The following is a 19,404-nucleotide window of genomic DNA, read 5'->3' on the forward strand; positions in this document are numbered from 1 at the left end:
ATTCAGGTAGCTATAGACATTTTTCCAAGAGGAATACCGCCTTACTTTCTAGCTGCTAAGTGGCTTTCAGCTAAAAATGCCTGGGGCCAACCTCACTGCAAAGGACAGCGGAAGAATGCCAGTTTGGTACATTATAACAACATGTAATGGGGTTGCTTTTGAAAATACCACCCTGTGTTGAATTATCTTAATAATTTAGTGCAATTTATCCCATTCTCTTATGTTATTGATCATGTCTCTACCCCTTAAGTGAGCAACAAATGATGAGATTGGAATATTTTGCATTACATGTTTGGGAGAACAAGCCCCCCCCCCCCCCACCAGACTGCTATTTACAGTAGAAGTCCTGGTAAGTAGTCTAGAGGAACTGATCTCTGTGGCCTGGAGATCAGTTGTAATTCTGGGAGACCTCTAGTCACCACCTGGAGGTTGGCAACCCTAACACATGCCCAGCTCTTACTGGAAAGATGTTTTCTTGATCATAAGTGCCCACCAGCAATCTTGCAGTAGCATTGTGTACCACTTGAAGCTTCAGAACAGCCTTCAAAGATAGCCCCATATAGAATATGTTACAGTACTCCAGGCTCAAGCATAAATAGTCATAGCCAGGGAAAGCTACTTCTGGCAAACCAAAGTTGGGCAATAGTATTAAATACAACCAAGGAGACCTGCACCTCCCTCTAGAAGTGCCATCCTTTAAAGAATATCATTTATAAGGTTGGCTCCAAGTAGCTTTTCCTCAGGTGAAAAAAGCAGTAATAGTCCACAATGACCTCCAAAAGGCTACGTTTGGATATGGAACCTTCATGACCAAAAGCCACACGGAACCAAGACTACAGTAAGACGGGGAACTGAGCAAAGTTGAACGAAAAATCTGGCTGGATCTAATCTATGAACTGTCAGGCAGAGAAATTAGCTGAGTCTGATTAAGTTCCTGATATCCTTAGAATCTTAGAATCCTAGGCAACTCGGTTAGCTCCTTGAATGTGGGTGCTTCACAGTGCAGGCTTCAATGGGCAATGGGAAGAGATAGCAGTAACAGTTCTGATGGGCAGCCAGATAAGATGGACAATGAGCAAGAAGCAACCCAACTTGTTTCGACCATTGTATATAAAAGGATACTAACAAATGTTGCTTTGAATATTAAGCTGGCTTTACCTAACCCCCCCCCCCCCCACACACACATCAGATACTGATTGGCTAAAATTTTGCAACACCACCAATGCAATCCTGGCGTCATTTAAGTGGAATTGTGCGTTTCTTTCAATTACAATAATTACAGATTTAATAATTACAAAAATTGAGTGTTTTGTAATAAATATGAAAATGAAACAAATTCCCCAACTGAACAGCTTATAACCAAAAAAGCCTATGATTTTTTGTTCTTGTTGTTCTGGCCCCTTTATCTGCCTGAAATTTGGCAACGTAGGTGACCTCATGGAATACCACAACTGCCCCGAGTTTTGTCAAGTTTGGACGGAAAACCATGAAGAAACCAGGAGAAGGGGTGTGTGTGTCTTCCATTGAAACTAACAGGAAATAATAAAATAGAATTATGAAAACAAAACAGCAATGAAAGAGACAATAACAAAATCATATGAAACAACCGTATATAAAAGTGCCTTTTCAGATTAGCAAAAATGAAACAAATCTGCACGCACCAGTCTAGCAGCTACGCTAATAACCTGTGTAAAAACAGCCATTTTACAGATCAAAGACAGTGAAGACTAGACACTTTCAAGCTAATTTGCAGACTAGGCAGAAAACCTGTGTGTTTTATTTCATGAAAAATCTGGAAGCACTTCAGGTTTCATTAAGGACTCCGATGCGAAGACAGACTCAAGGGCTGAACAGAAATTAATCCCTCCTCGTTAGAAATATAACCCTTCCTCTTCTGCCTTGCAACTGAGCTGCAGACGCTTACCGTTGCCAGAAAGCGCTCTTTTACACATAATGGATTATGAAGGGTCAGAGGTTCCAGCCGCTCTCTAAGCAAAAGTGTAATTAATGTTTGCTATGGACTTACCAGAACTGAAAGCGCACCTAAATAAAACCTTCAGTGCAGCTGTTTCCATGGGACAGATGCATGAAAGCCCCCCCCCCTGCCACAGCCCTCCAGGGTAAGCGGCCCAGTCGGAAATTTCCTGGTGAGGTTAACGGCCAATCCAGCCAGTCAGCAGAGCCAGTTAGGGTTGCCAGCTCCAGACTGGTAAATTCCTGGAGATTTGGGGGGCGGAGCCTGGAGGTGCGGTTTAGGGAGGGGGAAGGAGCTCAGCAGGGTATAATGCCATAAAGTCCCCCCTCCAAAGCAGCCATTTTCTCCAGGGGAAGTGATGTCTGTCAGCTGGAGATCAACTGTAATTCCAGGATATCTCCAGCTACCACCTGGAGGCTGGCAACCCTGAACTAGGAATGCCAGACCCCCAGCGGGGATGGGGTATCCCTCGCCCCCCACACCTGCACCCACTTACCTGGCCAGCAAGAGGCACACCTTCCGTGTGCACTGCCCTGCAGTGCTGTGCGACCATGCTCCAAAATGGGTGCAGATCGGGCCTGTTTTTGCGCGGATTGGGCCCATTATGGGCCACTGCGGAGCGCTCCCGCACTCCACAGTGGCTCAAAACGGGCCCGATTTGTACCAAAACAGGCCTGTTTCAGGTGCTGTGGAGCACAGGAACGCTCCTGTGCTCCTCAGTGCCTCAAAACGGGCCCGATCCGTGGGCACATTTTGGGCAGCTGTGGAGGGCAGGAGCGTTCCGGCACTCCACAGTGGCCCCCAACCTAAGCCCCTGCTATCCCAGGGCTGTGTGATAACGTCACTTCCTGCACTCCCCCCCTGCTCAAAGTTAAGATCCAGGCTGGGAGATTGAGGGGGCTTGGCAACCCTACCCTGAACTGAACATACAATTAGGTCCTGCTGAGATCTGTGGCTTTCCAGCTGGATCCATATGGCCATTCAATGATAGTGTGTGATATTTTGATACAGACAGCCAAGCTTTTCCTTAGGAGAGCTCAGTCAACTCTACGGATCCTTAGAAGTGCTTGTCCTGACCTGGATAGCCCAGGCAAGCCTGATCTCATCATATCTCAGAAGCTAAGCAGGGATAGCTTTGGTTAATACTTGGATTGTAGACCTTCAAGGAAGACCAAGGCTGTTGTCACACAGCCATAAATTTTGCGCCAAACTAGCGATATCTCCCGCCAAATGCCCACCTTATTCCATTCCAGTTGCGAGATTGTCATTCTCCTTCCCAAACGGGTCACTATTCATTTTCTCGATCTCATCAGCTTCCTTTGAAAGTCCAGGATCGTCTCTGAATGCTTCGCAACGCCAAAACGCTCACTTCCCCACTTTCAATACGTTTTCAATTGATTTTCCTGCCCCTCACTCCCAGAAGCCCTTTCATGATTGGCAATCGTGCACCTAATTAATTTTTTAATTAAAAAAAAAATTAAAAAAATTAAAAATTTTAAAAATAAGCCTTATAAATGCCCAAAGACCCTTTCCCCATCCTAATTCAAAATGCAAATTAAACGTATATTCTCTTATTGTATGATCTGCATTGGAAAAAAAAATTGGCTCGACCAATGTTTTCGCCAGTTCATGGGCAGGAAAACTTGCAGGGCCTCCGCAGAGCGACGCCAGGCTGCACTGGGAGAGCGGGAGGAAAGGCGCCCAGAGCATCGCTGCACCTCTCCCCCCCCCATGCTCTGCCTTTCCCTGGTCACACGGAGCGTCACTCCACCCCCCCTCACCCAGCCTCCGCAGAGCGACACCGGGCTATGCAGCTCTGGGCCATGTGGCTTTGGGTGGGGGCCAGGCGAGCGAGGGGGGGAGGTGCAGCGATGCTCTGGGTGCCTTTCCTCCCACTCTCCTGGTGCAGCCTGGCGTAGCTCTGCGGGGGCCAGGCCAGGCGAGGGGGGGAGATTAAGCGATGCTCTGTGTGAGCGGGCTATGTAGCTCCTGGCCACGCGAGCGGGGGAAGGGGAAATGCAGCGATCCACCTGGAGAGCGGGAGGAAAGGCACCCCACGCCTGCACTTCCCTCCCTGCCGCTCTGTAAATGTTAAACTTTAAGCTGCAAGGATGCCTACACTTTTGAACTCTAGTTCATGTCTGTTTCGGTTCAGAGAACGCTTCTGCCTGGAAGTGGAAGCATACAGGATGTGATGGGTGAATCTGTTATGATGCCGATAGCAATGATGACGCTATTTGGTGCAAAACTGATGGAATAAGTGGCCGTGTGATGATGGCCCAAGTTGCTATGCTAGTCCCTTTCCTTGAAGACCCCAGCAGGGGTCACCATAGGTGGTTACGACTGTATGGCGCTTTCCACCACCACCAGAAGTGCTTAAATACATAATTTATGGCCACACTCAAACAAGAGGTTGATTACATGCAAACAAAACAAATTAGCCAATAGTTAACAATAATTTTCTGGAACTAAACAAAAACAAGGTTTAGGCTTTTCCTTTTTAAAAATTTAGTTTATTTTCTCACTTTGAAGATTTAGATTACATAGAGTGACTTCTAAGGAGATGTAGCTATCAATAATACAACATGGAAATGTGTACACAATGCAGTAATTAAAATCCAGTGCTTATAGTGAAGAAGTACATTCAAAAGATTGTTTCTGAGACACCTCTGTACAAACAAATAGAGCTTTCACACTATGTACAAATCTGTGTTCACAGAATATACTGATTTAATTACCCCATTTTCATCCAATAGACAATCAATAAACACACAAAAATAAAGTATTTTGGGACTGCATATACTTTCTTTTTTAAAAAAAAATAAATAAGCAAAAGTTAGCAACTTGAAATTAATAACTTCCTTCTACTTTAGCAACAAAGGGAATCAAGGGCTTTGAATTCTCTTGGGTTTTAAAAAATACTCTATTATAAAAATAATATCTGATTGTCATTTATTATTTTTTACCAACATTTTCAAAATCCAGGCTTGATATTGCAAATGTTTACTGACCTACTATGTTCGTTACTCTCTACATTGGAAAACCTTTTGGCTGTAATTCTCAGCTATTTGTCCGATCCTGCTGACTTATGTCTTTTGTGAAATACATCGATTCCACAACGACTAAGTGCAATCTGAAAAGCTTTTTCAAAACTCGTTTTGGGCTATCCTTGTGATACTGCATCTCTGAGTTACAATGAAGATGCTCAATTTATTATTGCAGGCAGTTTTATTGACAAAGCAGAAAAACTGCAGTTTTTGGGAATACGTCTTGGATGCTGTTGGAAACAGAATGCTAGACCCTTGCTCTTAACAACCAAGTAGTTCTTAAATGCAAAACCGCATTTTCTCCACAAGAGCTAAAGGGATGAAGCTGACCTAAATTCAGACAAATCTGTTTGCTGGAATGCTAGGTCCTACTCAGGTGAGACAGGAGGTGAAAGAGGAAAGCAGATGGGAGAGTTTAAAGATTTAATTGGGTATCAGTCATCCCTAGCTATCAAGAAAGCACCCTTGTTGAAATTCCAGGTAATTCTGAAAGACAGGTGTAGGACATCTTTTTGTTAATCATCAGTTTGATGCTCAGATTCTTCTCCCAGCGCTTTCTACTGAACACTAGAGGGGTCTGTACTTTTTACAACACTCTGCCCATTGAGATTATTTTTTCAAATATGCATTATGCGGTGAACAAATATATTTTTGATTAATGGATACCATCAATGTTGAGAATATAACTTACATTTAGCAACTAATTTTGTTTTAACACAGCAATTCTCAGTCTTTGTGTGTACATGCATGTATAAGTGGGGGACTTACAAGAACTCGTGTGTGGGGGGGGGGGGGAGGGCATCTTGTTTCCCCACTCTTGCTTTGCTTCTTCCCCTGACACTAGTAACAACCTCTTTCCCTGTCCTGGTCCTTAGCTTTCTCCTTGGCAGCTCCTTCCCTTCCCTTGTCTTCCACTCACTTCCTTGTTCTGTTCCCCCTCCCCCCCTCTTCAGCTTTCCTCTTTCCTTTCCCCTCTTTTTGCTCCTCCCCTTCTAACTTTACCTTCCTGTCTTTCACCTATTAATCTCCCCCCTTGACCATGCTGACACTGTGGCATCATTTAGGGACTGTCTAGGAACAACCAAAGGGCCATTAAGATTTCAATGGCACACTTCTTAAAGAAGCACACACGGATACACACACACACATAGTATATCTGCCGTTCTAAGGAATAATAGGATTCTGAATGGGCTGGTGCCTTCCTTCCCCCAGCACCTAAAACCAGAGTGTTAAATCATTTCTGGCACAGGTGGGTCCACTCGTCCCGATTGCTTCAGAAACAGTAATTTCAAGAACAGTTGCTGTTTTGTTCTAATGACAAGTTGGGTGTGTGTAGTTTCAGGCAGGCAGAGGGTCAGAAACGTTCCATTCCTCCTAATTTCAGTGTTATAAAACTATTCCCACCGCATTGGCTACGACCACAGGCACACACCACCACGAAAGGAGAATCTGTGCACACTCACCTGGGTTGAGATGTAGAACACAACAGGTACATTTAGAAGGAGGGGAATAAGTAAAAAAACAAACTCAGCAAAAGTCCAGCAAAAATGGGGGTGTCCAGGTGATCCCACTCCCTTCCCCGAGGCCCATATAGCCTTCTGGCATTCCTGTAGTTGACAGAGTAAGTTAATCTGTAAATGAGAGACTTTGAAGGGGAGAAATGGAGCAAACCGCTATGTGAGTCTGCTCTGAGTCTTATTTACTTTTATTATTCTATTCAAATATTTATACTCTTTCCTCCTGTTCGTCTGGCTGGCTTATGCCATTGTTTTGTTATACTGATTTATGATGTGAGTCTTGGTTTACTTTTTTTTTTGTCTACACTTGACCCATATTGATTTTTAATGCTGCTAGCAGCATTGGATGCCTCCTGGAGGCAGAAGGGCTGGAAATGAAATAAAACCCAGCTTGTACAGCTTGTTTTATTTCATCCATTTGCGTGTGTGTTTTGAAAAGCTAATCTGAAATCCTATCAACATATTTCTGACACTGCCCGTAAAGTGCCCATCACTAGATAGGGTTTTATCCCCCCACTCACACTTTTATATGCAAGGAAAACGACACTCCCATTCACAGCTCTGTTAGGAACTTCACCAGCTTTAACCAGCTGGAAATGAAGCACTCAGGTGGCATTTATTTTTAGCTACAGCACAGCCTGAAATGTTCCTCTGCCGAGAAAGATATCAAAGAGCTGTACACCACTTAAATCTCACTGATGCTTCCTAAAGCAGGAGCCTCAGCAGCGTATGATGGCAGTGAAGTGAAATCCAATCAGGCTTAATCTATCTAAAGTACCATTTTTATGAAATCTGTTTATTAAAGGACAGAAACGTCTAAGAAAACAGTTCTCAACTGAGAACAAAGCGATCGAAAGCATGTCATTCTTCAGACAAACCTGCTCCACAAATATTAATGGGTTCCTGCCCCTCCCCTCGCCTCTTAATTTTTCCGTTAAGTCCTGCCTTAGTTGAAATCAGCCAAACTTGAAACAGACTTCAATGAAGTTTTATAAATATTGTCAGGGTGGAATGTTCCCTGCTGTTAAATAAAATTTGGTGAGCTGGAAATTCTGCTCTAAGAAAAATGGACTCCTGCAATCTGAACAAATGGAGCATATTTATACATTGCTGTGGTTTCCCCCCCTCATTTGTGCTGTTTTTTCTAATCACAAGGAGAAGTAAATAGCTGTAAAGGGCACTGAAGACATGTCTCCAGCCACTTGAAGATTCAACCACCCCTCTGAATCTTGAGATTTCAGACGCATTGCCCATATTCTCTCTCGAGCATACCAAGCTGAGCAGTCCTTGTGCTGCGTGCCAGCACTGAGGGCGCCATTCAACTCAGAGCTGGCCAAAACTCCTGCTGCTCCACATCCGCTTACTCATCACTTCCAAATGGTGGCAGTGCAAAGGGATGCATCGTTTTGCTGGGACCATTTAGTGGCTGAAGTCAAATGTTCAGGACAGCAGCATAACGGGGACTCTCCCAGACAATTAAGTCATCAGTCCCCTCCCCTCCTTTGCAGTCATAAAGACTCAGCTGAACTTTTGCACTTTTCTTATTCTCATATAGACTAATGGCCTTTGCAATCGTGAATACTGTAAATGCTGTTAACTTTTGCCAGGCTTGTTGGGATTACAGCCTTATACTAGAGCAGGCAGAGGAGTGAAAGGAAAGAAGGAATAGAGTGCTGAAGGGCAAAGAGACTGAATGTAAGGAGGAGAATATAAAGACTAAGAAAGAGGAACCAGAAGGGAGGCTAGGTAGAAAATAAAACTCAGGGAAAGAAAAATCAAGGAAAAGAGGTAAGAAGAGGCTAAGCAAAAAAGACAGGGACAGGGACTCTGAAAAATATCAGTAGCAATGTTTAAAATTTAGGAAGGCTTATGTGCATACGGGGCAGGGAAACAGGGAGAGAGAGAGAACTGCTAGTCTAGGCATGTTGGTCAAGAAGCAGAGTAGCCAAAAGAAGCAAGTAAAAAAAACAGCAGTGAGATGCAGAGTTGATTAAAAGGAAGAGTCAAGGAACGCACAGGTTGGGGTCAAAACTACACAACGGACCTAAAATTAATAAGAAAAGGGGCCAGAGTGAAAGGCTTGCAGCACAATCCTAAACAGATTTACATCCTTCTAAATCCACTGATGTCAACAGAAGTTGTAACTCTTCTTGGGATTGCATTGCTGGAGTCTGTGGGCCAAGGCTGAAGAGGGTCACCCAGTCTGGAACCTTGATCACAGGAGAGGCATTTACACAACTTCATTTCCCATTTTCACTGTAGCATAAGTGGATTGACAATGAGGTGCGTCTCTGTGCATGAGAATTCTACATATTGCTTTCAAACTGACATTCAATAATTATTAATATTACAAGGATGTTAGTAACCCTGCATTGCACTAGCCCTCTAAACCACCAGGAGAGTTGGAGCCATGGAAACCAAGCAAAGAAGAGACCAATGAAAAGCAGCTAGTTATGTAAGAGGTGGTTGAGATAAGACCTGTAATCTGCTTTTACCAACAGTTTCTCGAAGACACTAACAGCACAATTCTAAACAGTTAATCCCACTGTCTTCAGATGACCCAGAAGGCTGCATTCTCTTTAGGACTGCACCATGAATCACTTAACTTCATGAGAGCAACCAAAGTGCAAAGTCCTCATACTTTCTGCCAAATTTTTAGTAAGCAATTCATTTGTTTGAACGTTGTCTAGAGGCAAGGCAGCATTTTTCTTTTAATGCTTTGAAAAACTGATTAGGATGTACTTCCAGATAACCGCTTCAGCCTAGAACAAATAAACCAGGTAGAAGTTTTAAAAAGCGAATTAGCCGTGCCTAAGAATTTGCATGTAGCCAGAAGAATTTTTTTTAACCCTTTGGAAACCCTCCTCCATGTAATAATGTAACTGATTTTAGTCTCAAAAGAAATTGTCTGTGTGGCTTGTTCCTTGTTTGAGAACTACCAATACAAAGCCATCAGAATTACGAACAAAAATCCTTTGAATCCTAGTGCAATGCAATGCAGGGTTACTAACTGCCTTGTAAAATTAATAATATCCCTAGATATTTTTTTTAACAAAACAAAAAGATATCAGTAGGCTTCAGCTTCAAGCATGCTCACATGGAAGCAAATCCTGGGCTGTTTCCATACTACTCACCTTCATCCAGAACGGGGTGCAATATCATGAAAAAACCGTGGAAGATAGCGTCTTCTCGTGCAAGTTTTGCGCGATGTTGCGCAAAACTCACATGAGAAGACGCTATCTTCCACGGTTTTTTTGCGACGTTGTGCCCCGTTCTGGATGAAGGTGAGTAGTGTGGAAACGGCCCTGGTGAACTCAATGGGCCTGAGTAAATCCCAAGGAACAGGCTGTATATTCAACATACATGGCCAAGAACAGGGAAGAATGCTTGAGACCCAGGCCCGATCTCATTCCTCATACAATCGTTTGACCAAGTAATGAATGAAAAAGTCTTCAAAAGTGCATTACGTCCTGACAATAACTAATGTTACTATGAGGAACAAATAAATTACCTTATGCCTGCCCAGTAAACCAAGCCCTACAAACAACCGAGCAGAGACAGTCTATCGCAACATGTTTAGATGATTTTCTTACTTTTGTTCATTATTTGCATAAGTTTAATCTAAGCTTGCTTTTTGTGAATTCTATGATTTGTAATTGTACGTATATAGCTATGAACAGATATATACAGAACTGGAGTACAATGGAGGAGAAAAAATATGGTACAGAATGAAAATGCAAGTCTGGAGCAATCAGGAAGTACATTACCAAGTGTACCCAAACCTCCTCTATATGGTCCCAAGTATAAAATTTCCATTAAGCCAATTAAAAGCTCAATAGCTTTGTGGTAATGGATAATGTGTCACTTACATAAATGACATTGACAAGATAAATGTCAAAGAACTCCTGTTTTCTTTTTCAGCTGCTCTATTTAATGCTGAGTTTTAGCAAACATGAAACCTCTATTGTCACTTCTTTTTGATACTGAAACTGCTCCTTTTTCTGGGTCACCTATTGGAGCAGGAGAAAGCTTTATTTTTTAAAACCAGCCTATTATAGCTACATTTCTCAGAAACTTCAGGAATATTCCATTTCAGTTTCAAAAAAACAGTGATTTTATTTCCCTAGAAACACATTTCATCTTTCCCAAAGTTATTCTCAAAACAAAGGAAGCAAGCCAGGGATCACACAGAAGCTTTGTGTTGCAAGATAATAAAAGAAAATTACTTCTGAAATGTATCCACTTCTATGTTCATGCCGCTTTTACATGATAGTTTTGAAATTCTACTTTAAAAGCTACACAGAAGCCAATTCAGCCTTTTTTCATACTACAAGGCAAAAGCACTAATGGACATATCGCTTAAAATGACTTTAATACCCTTACAGTATAGCAATACTATTTAAAAGAGTATTTTCGTATAGCTGTTTTCTCTATTTAAATGTCGAGATGACAACAGAGTCTACAAATCCTCAGTGTGAGTTTTACCTGTGATCATCTCATATGCCTTCTTCAGTCAGCCTGTTCATGTACATCATTACTCATCAGTTGACGCAGAGCTGAATGTGTGAACTAGGGGTGTGGATTTGTATTTCTGGTCAGAAACAGTACCCCAAGTTCCCTGTTTAGTCTCAGACTGGAGGTAGTATGAACTCCTTCCATTAAAATAATACTATATCCGAGGCAACATGAAACTTCTGCCTGTGATGTTTGACCGACACTGGCTTCCTATTGTGCATATCATCACTGGATATGGCAGTAATGTGGTGATGAACATACCAGTTGGAACAGGGCCTAAATCTTGAAAATGTAAGACATGCCAGCATCTGAGCTACATATTTTTTAAAAAATAAAATTGCCCCATACTGGTTATCATCTCCCTTGGTTCTCAGTCTCTGACATTGTAAAGAACCAAAACAAGCGGCAACATCATGTTCTAAAAAAAATTCTGCGTGCTTCTTGAAACCTCCAGTGGGATGTCCACATCACGGCCAAGCTGCCCTTGACCGATTCACTGCAGTGTTCTGTTATTCAGTTCATGCCAATGCTATCCGTGCCTTCCATTGTTTGTCACAGATAAAATCCCAACTAGGAGGATTTGTGTCTCCAGAAAATGGATATTATCATTTTCCTGTATATTTTTATATATATATATATTGCTCTCTCTTTGTGCGGCATGGGTACATTAACATTAAAAGAGAGAAAGGTATATGGAGACAGATCGTACGTGTAGCATATATAAAAGCTTACTCTTATACAACACATGCACAATACCTCCAGACAATAAGTACTGGGATCCCACCCCCCCTCGTCTCAGTCTGCACAGACAATTACTTGTTCACTAGTGGTGAACGTATCTGTTGAGCTTGTCCCTATCTGACACCCGTCACTTTTCTCTCCACTGTTTTAAATTAGAGGGTTCTAAAGCTGCTGCTTTGCATTGTATTTATTGTTTATTTCTAGATTTGGGTTGTTGATGTGTTCTTTTTCTGCTGCTGTTCAAGAACAGCACCTCCTTCCAATTAGATGGTCACAGGGCACATGATGATCCTGTCTTCCAGAAGGACACTGACAATCAGGAACAGGAAGTAAAGCCCAAACATGGTGAAACCCAGGATTTTGTTCATTTTCCACTTGCTGAATGCAATAGAGATGATGACGAAGAGCAGCATGATGAAGAGGAGGACGATAGCACAGAACAGCCCATTGCTGCTCACTTTCACTGGGACAAAGTTGTTAAACGTGGCAAAGAGGAGCCATGGGAGAGGAAGGCTGTTGGGAAGAAATGCTATTATGAGGGCAGGCATTGCAGATAATTGGAAGTATGCTTTAAGCTTAGATGACAATAGGAAAGACCAACAACGGAAAACATCACTAGTTATTTTGAACTGCTTTTCATGGGATACAGTACTGCTTGATTCAGGAGATCAGGGTTATAGTAACAAAGCGGGCTTCCATCTATTGAAAGGATGGGCAACTTCTCTAGTTTCATGACATGGCATAGAAGCACATTATGCAGAAAATCCTGCTGAAGCTAACCAAATCTCAGTCTAGTAAATTCCTGGATAAGTGATCATCTAGGAATGCTATGTGTACCACCTTGAGATTCATGGAAGAAAGGTGGCATATAATTAAAATAAATACATAAAATAATACAAATAAATGAATGGGGGGACAGAGCGGTGGGAGTATATTTTGCCACACAATGAATACATTCAGTGGTGGTTAGGCTGTATGATAAAATTGGTTAATATGTAATCCAGTGTGATGGTGATACTAACATACAGAAGCCCAGGAATGTCTATGGGTTACCCGCTGGCCATCACTCAGAAGACAATAAGGACCAGCCTTTGTACTACACCAATATACAGCATTCAGTCTACGCACTGTTCTCTCAACCCCGCATTGCCTTTTGCCTTTTTCCCCTCTGCTCTTCCTATCTTGTTGGTTATCAATTGTTGGGTAGAGAGTGTGTTTGTTGGAGAATGAAGGGTTTTCTTTTTTTTGACATTTTGTAGTTTATAACTTCTGTTTACAAAATTGCAATAAAAGTAGACAGTACTGAGCTAGATGAACCTGTAGTCTAAATCACTACAAGGCATTATGCTTTGTTCAATATGCTTTCTCTTTAAGATTCTGCAAGGCAGAATCTACAGGGTCTCCAGGTTAGCTAGAAGGAAAAGGGGGGAGAAATTACTTCCTCAACACACTGCTCAACACAAGGAAAAAAGGAAGTATGCCAAAACGCTTCAACACAGGTATATTACCTATACAATGTGCAAAACTAGTAACCTCAAAATTATTACAACAGTGTATGTAAATCCAGTGCACTGGATTTACATACACTGTTGTAATAATTTTGAGGTTACTAGTTTTGCACATTGTATAGGTAATATACCTGTGTTGAAGCGTTCTCCAGGTTAGCTCCCATCCAACTAGGCCTGTTTGGCTAGTCAGCAAGGCTGCTATAGTCTATGCCCAAGTCTGCTCATTCTGTCTGCTAAAACAAGTGACTTGTGAGCCAAATAGCAGATGTTAACAGATCAGATTTGGCCCATGGTCTGCTAACTGCCGCGCCTACCACTATCTCATATCGTCTTGTATCATATCTATTTATTTAAAACATTTGTATGCCACCTTTCAACCCAAATAGGGTCTCCAAACATTTAAAATAACATTAAAAACTATTAAAATGTAAAAGAACATTTAAAACAGAATAAAAAGAATTTAATAAAAACACACACACACAAACACACACCATTTTGTCGGGATTAAGTTTCAGTTTGTTTAGCCCTCATCTACTCTAAAACTGTGTCCAGGCACCTGCACATAGTTTCTACAGCCTTCCTGGGATCTGCTGGTACTGCGAGATAGAGCAGAGTGTCATCTGTATATTGGGGGTACCTCAGCCCAATTCTCTGGACGACCTCTCCCAGCAGCTTTATATAGATGTTGAAAAACATGAGGGAAAAGATGGAACCTTGGGGGACCCATAACAAGAGACTGAGAAGCAGAGCAGGAATCCTCCAGCACCACACTCTGAAATCTATCATCAAGGTAGGACTGGAACCACTGCAGAACACTGCTCCCAGTCCCAGTCTCAAAAGGAAGTCCATAAAGACACCATGATCGATGGTATCAAAAGTGGTCAGGAATTCCAAGAGACTTAGCAGGCTCATACTCCCCCTGTCTGTCTCCCAGAATATGTCATCCACCAGGGGTAGCCAAAGCTGTTTCAGTCTCATAACCACATCTGAAACCTCAGTGGAATGGATCCAAAAAATCTGTTTCATTCAGGAATCCCTGGAGCTGGTCAGTCCCCACTCATGGTTGGAATCCTGTCTGGAATGGGTCATAGAGACCATATTGCTCCAGTCTTGCTCCATCGACATAACCTTTCCCCCCTTCAGATTTCTAATGTATCAAAAGTTTTCAAAATAATACAGAGAAATACTGTGAAGTTTTATCCTGTGAAGTTTTACTTTACTTCAACCACTGTGAAGTTTTATCCTGTATTTTGGCTAGTTATAAACGTTATGTATCAAACTGTATAAATATAGTTTTAAAAAATTGGTAGCATTTACCCAACTGTGATGTCAAAGATGTTGCTTCCCACTGAACTTGACACTGCCATGTCCCCCAGCCCCTTTCGGGCCACAATAACACTGGTAATTAGGTCAGGGATGGAAGTGCCGGCAGCTAAGATAGTCAAGCCCATGATTTCTTCACTGATGCCAATAGTCTCTCCAACCTAAATGGGATTGGAGAACAATACAAACAATGCAATGAAGATCCAGAAACAAGAGATGTCCTTGCTGAAACAGACAGTAAAATAAATCAATAACTGTACAGTAGCTTTCTTTTGTGCTTAAGAAGGGGAGCTGGGAGAAAGACCCATTACTCTGAAAACCTGCATGTCAGAGAAAGGACAAGCCTATATACTTTTACCTTAGCTGATATAAACTGGGTCCTTTGGTAGCAAGTGACATAATTCTTATTGCAGTGTTTAGAGTGTTGGTCCAGGATCTGTGAGGTTTGAATTCCTACTCTGCCACAGAAACTTGCTGAGTGACCTTGGGCACACTCTCAACCAAACCCAGGGCTTTTTTTCAGCAGGAACGCAGGGGAACAGAGTTCCGGAACCTCTTGAAAATGGTCACATGGCTGGTGGCCCCGCCCCCTGATCTCCAGACAGAGGGGAGTTTAGATGGCCCTCCATGCCACTGAGCGGCGCGGAGGGCAACCTAAACTCCCCTCTGTCTGGAGATCAGGGGGTGGGGCCACCAGCCGTGACCATTTTCTCCGAGGGCAACCTACTGAGTTCTACCACCTCTTTTTCTAGAAAAAAAGCCCTGAACCAAACCTACCTCTCAGGGCTGTTGTGAGGATAAAATGGACGAAAGGAGAATGATATAAGCTGCACTGGTGAGAAAGGCGGCGTATAAATTAAGTAAATAAACAAACAAACAATATAATTCATTCTGAAGTTCTACTGAAATCGACAGAAATTGCTTAGAAGCAACTATGCTCAAGTTTGTATTAGTTATTCTATCATGCATTTCCGACCCAATGCTCTTGAGGAGGCACACACACCTACACTTTGCCACTTCTTTTTCAGCTAAGCCATTTAACTTCTTTTTCTACATTTAAAAAAAAATATATCTTTTCCTGTGTGCCTCTACTGCTAGAATCCTCATCTGAGACTAAGGCTATATATTTGATACCATTCCTGGAAGTCAGTTGTGTAACCAAACAAACAGATTTTGAGCTCAAGTGCTTCAGCTGTAGAATAAATTAAAATACAACTCTGTTCATGGAATCAGGCATGCCTGTAGCACAGTCCTACTCTGGCTCACAATACTGATATCTCTTCTAGTTCACTGGCCGATTCTCCTCTGGTTTCTCCCCACATCAGATGATGATGCAAAATGCTTCTGCTAATAATTTCATTCCTTTTACCCTGTCAACCGCTTTCATTGACTTTTCCATATCAACTTCCAGTTCTTTCATTTATATTTTGTCTTTCTGTACCCATGCATAATTGCCAAGGCGAAAAACTGGAGTCAGTAAGCCCTTAGAATTGCTCTGCCTTGGCATATGATAAAGTGAAGCAAAACATTACTTGTTTGTTTACTTATTTAAAATATTTGTATCCTGCCTTTCTTCTGATTTTTTAAAAATGTCGACATTTTAAAGTCGCCTTTCTACCCAATGTAGTTTCTCCAAGGTGGCAAACAATAAAAATGTTAAAGCGAGATTATAAACACATCTAAATATTAAAAAATTAAAAACAATTAAAACTCAAAGCATAAACAAATTAAGACAAGAACAGGAGGAAGTGCCAAAGAGAATCTGTGAAGGAACTGAGACAAAACAAAAATGTCCGCACCCATGGACACAAGACGATGATAGAAGGGGACAGACACATCTCCCTGGGGCAGGAATCCCATAATTTTGGTGCCATATCTGAGAAGGTTCTTCCCCAGGTTGCCACCCATCTAGCCTCAGATGGCAGGGGCATGGGAAGCAGGGCCAAAGATGACAGGAGTGGCTGGGTGTGTCCACATGGGGGTAGGCAGTCCTTAAGGTATGCTGGCCCCAAGCTGTATATGACTTTAAAAGTTAATACTAGTGCCTTGAATTGGACCCAGAAGCAAATTGGAGCCAGTACTGATGGAACAAGAGGGCCCTCAAGGTGGCAAACACTTTGAAAGTCACTAAAATCAGCTCAAAAACAGTATCTCTATCTCTATCAACAGCAGAAAAACAAACAAACAGGAGGGGGGGGGTCAAACAAATAAGGGCAAGCCTGAATCACAAATTTACCTGATGAGCCCACCAGACCATTAAATAAGAAAATATTGCTATCCAAGAGATCGATCCAAAAAAGGTGACGGGAAAGAATCTCTTTGATTTCTGAAAGAGAAAATAATGGGCAAAGTTACGGACATGTGCATATATGTGCATATTTCAGTTCTGAGTCCAGTGCCCACACCCATATAGTCTCTTGTGCCTAGGCTGCCTAAACTACAAAACTGCATATTAACCAACATAAAATTCATGGAGTGAGCATGTTTGGGCACATATGAACGGTGACTTGGTTAGATGTGTTACATTGTTTTGCTGTGCCTGAAAAAGACCACCAATTTGTTGTCTGTTACCTGTATACAACAGACTCTTAACTTTGAGCAATGCCTGAGGTGCTTTTTTCCCTTATCCGTTGCATGATAATAAATAAAAGCCTATAATTTCCTTGAAGAGCATTCATTACTTTCAACATACAAGTTCATATCTGATTTCTGTGCTCCTACCCCCAAATTAAGGGTCTCATGTAACAAGGACAGAGAGGGGTCTTGGCAATCACTCCCCTGCAGTTCATTTATCTTGGCTGATAATATCAGCGGCAGATGGTGACTTTTAGGCCACATCCCAACCCCTCCTCCTCACATCCTGTCTCCTTTATCATAAGTCAAACAGTTGAATGTTTAGGTCAAAGGTAATAATTCAAGTTTTTAAGAAACGTAACACACCTTAACTACTACTAACTGAATATACGTGGATTTTTTTTAAAAAAAGAAACCTATAATTTTGCAGCTTATTCCATATTCAGTGGCTGCAGTGCAGACTTCATTGCTGCAGACAGACTCCCACCATGCGTTTGTGTAAAATGAGAGAGTGTGTGAATCTTCTTCTCTGCCTACTATAAACTCAAGACATGTGGCAACTTGCCACTAATGTATTTAATTTTTTAAATTATTTAAAACATTTTAATGATCACTACCAAGGTCTTCCTCTGCTCAGTCACACAACGGCCACCCATCGTCTCTCTTCTCTTGCTACTCTGTAATCACGGGGACTGGATTTCGCCATTGTAAAGCTCAAGTTCTACAAATGACTGGGAAATGCAGCTTACTCCTGCATTCTCAACAGTGTGAGCACCAGGTTGACAAGTGACTCAAAAGGGTAGTTGTAGGGAGGGAAATAAAGAGACGAGACTCTCCCAAGGTAAGGAATAAGGCATGAAAAGGGAGATGACATCTCTGACTCTGATATCCAGATCTTTTTTCCAGGTTTCATTTCTTCTAGGCGGCAAATCTTTCCCTTAATGCTAGTCACGCGGGGAAAGAATCTCAATGTTTTGTTTCAGCTCTTTTACCACGAAGCTTGGACCGGGAAGTTTCCTTGAGAAACGTCCTGCATAGGCCTCATTCCCTTTACCTCCTACATTGCTGACAAGGCTGGGGGCTAATTTTGTCCCACCCATCACAGGTAACTGCCCTTACCCTATGCTATTATTTCCCCCACCTCTCCTGCTCTTGACTCAACATACAACTTTCTGATTTTGCTTCAGATGGACAGGTGAAGTTCCCTGTCATTCATGGACAGGAAAAAGAACCAATGATACGCTAGTCAATAAAGCATTAAGTGGGACCCAGGAAAGAATCACTTTATCTGTTTAGCTTCCATATCTGTGGCACTTTAAATGCCTAACCTGAATTTCTAGTCTTCTTATTGAACTTCTTACAGCATAAAAATACAAAACATGTTCCTGAAATAAACGTTCTCACATTTTAATTCTGAACGAGACCATGAGGTAATGGCTGATAAATGTTGCACCTCTCTCCCAAACTTGAAATTAGTATTGGATACCTGTAACTATGGGTGATTTATAAACATTTTATATTTATTGTGGGAGGAGATATAACAGAAGTGTTCTGAATATGGTCCTGAGCAGATTAAAGGAAGCCATCATTCAACAAGGTTTTCCCTGAACGTTTCTTCCCACCCAGGAGAGAGACATGATTTTTGCAACGAATGCTTAAGAAAGAATCCAGCCCCTTCATTATTCCCAGTTAGCACATCTGTGGTTATAGCACTAGGACATGCTGAGAAGTACTTCTCATACAGCCAATATCCAATTTCCACCTCCTGGCAGACTAACAATCTAACAAATTTTCAATCTTTTTTAAAAAAAATTAACCAGTTATTAAAAAGGAACATCATAGGCTAAGAGAATTTGGGACCTTGCTTTTGTGTGTGTGTGTGTGTGAGAGAGAGGGGACCAAGCTAATGGTCTAGTGAGCAAGCCAAGTTATTGTTATATATGTAATTATTAGGGGCTTGATTTAAAACTCATTTTCACATGAATGTCACTAGACACTTGGATGGGGCTCGATGGAGACCATTTCCCTCCTCCCTCCCTTCTTCTGGCTGGGACAGGGATTTGTGCATGTACAAATACAGCAGTGCAGAAGTTCCACTGGGGATTTGCACTTTCCATACTTACATCTATCTGGGCCAGCTCTGGACCCTGGACTGCAACTTACACATGATGTATGATAGGGCGGCCTGTGCTCTGTGTTTAAAA

At 42.0% G+C, this 19,404-nt stretch overlaps 1 protein-coding gene across 1 annotated transcript in view; it reads right to left on the minus strand.

The window, feature by feature from the left end:
- Positions 1 to 10,667: 10,667 nt before the first annotated feature.
- Positions 10,668 to 19,404, minus strand: part of SLC24A2 (solute carrier family 24 member 2) — a 116,903-nt gene continuing 108,166 nt past the window's right edge. Inside the window, exons 9-11 of the mRNA XM_054986952.1 lie at positions 16,863 to 16,952; positions 14,621 to 14,787; positions 10,668 to 12,308 (exon numbers count right to left, since the gene is read on the minus strand). Coding sequence (XP_054842927.1) covers positions 12,059 to 12,308; positions 14,621 to 14,787; positions 16,863 to 16,952 — 507 coding nt within the window. The 3' untranslated portion in view covers positions 10,668 to 12,058. The remainder of the gene's footprint in view (positions 12,309 to 14,620; positions 14,788 to 16,862; positions 16,953 to 19,404) is intronic.

The sequence above is a fragment of the Eublepharis macularius genome, chromosome 8 (genome assembly GCF_028583425.1).
Source record: "Eublepharis macularius isolate TG4126 chromosome 8, MPM_Emac_v1.0, whole genome shotgun sequence".
In the NCBI taxonomy this organism is placed as follows: domain Eukaryota; kingdom Metazoa; phylum Chordata; class Lepidosauria; order Squamata; family Eublepharidae; genus Eublepharis; species Eublepharis macularius.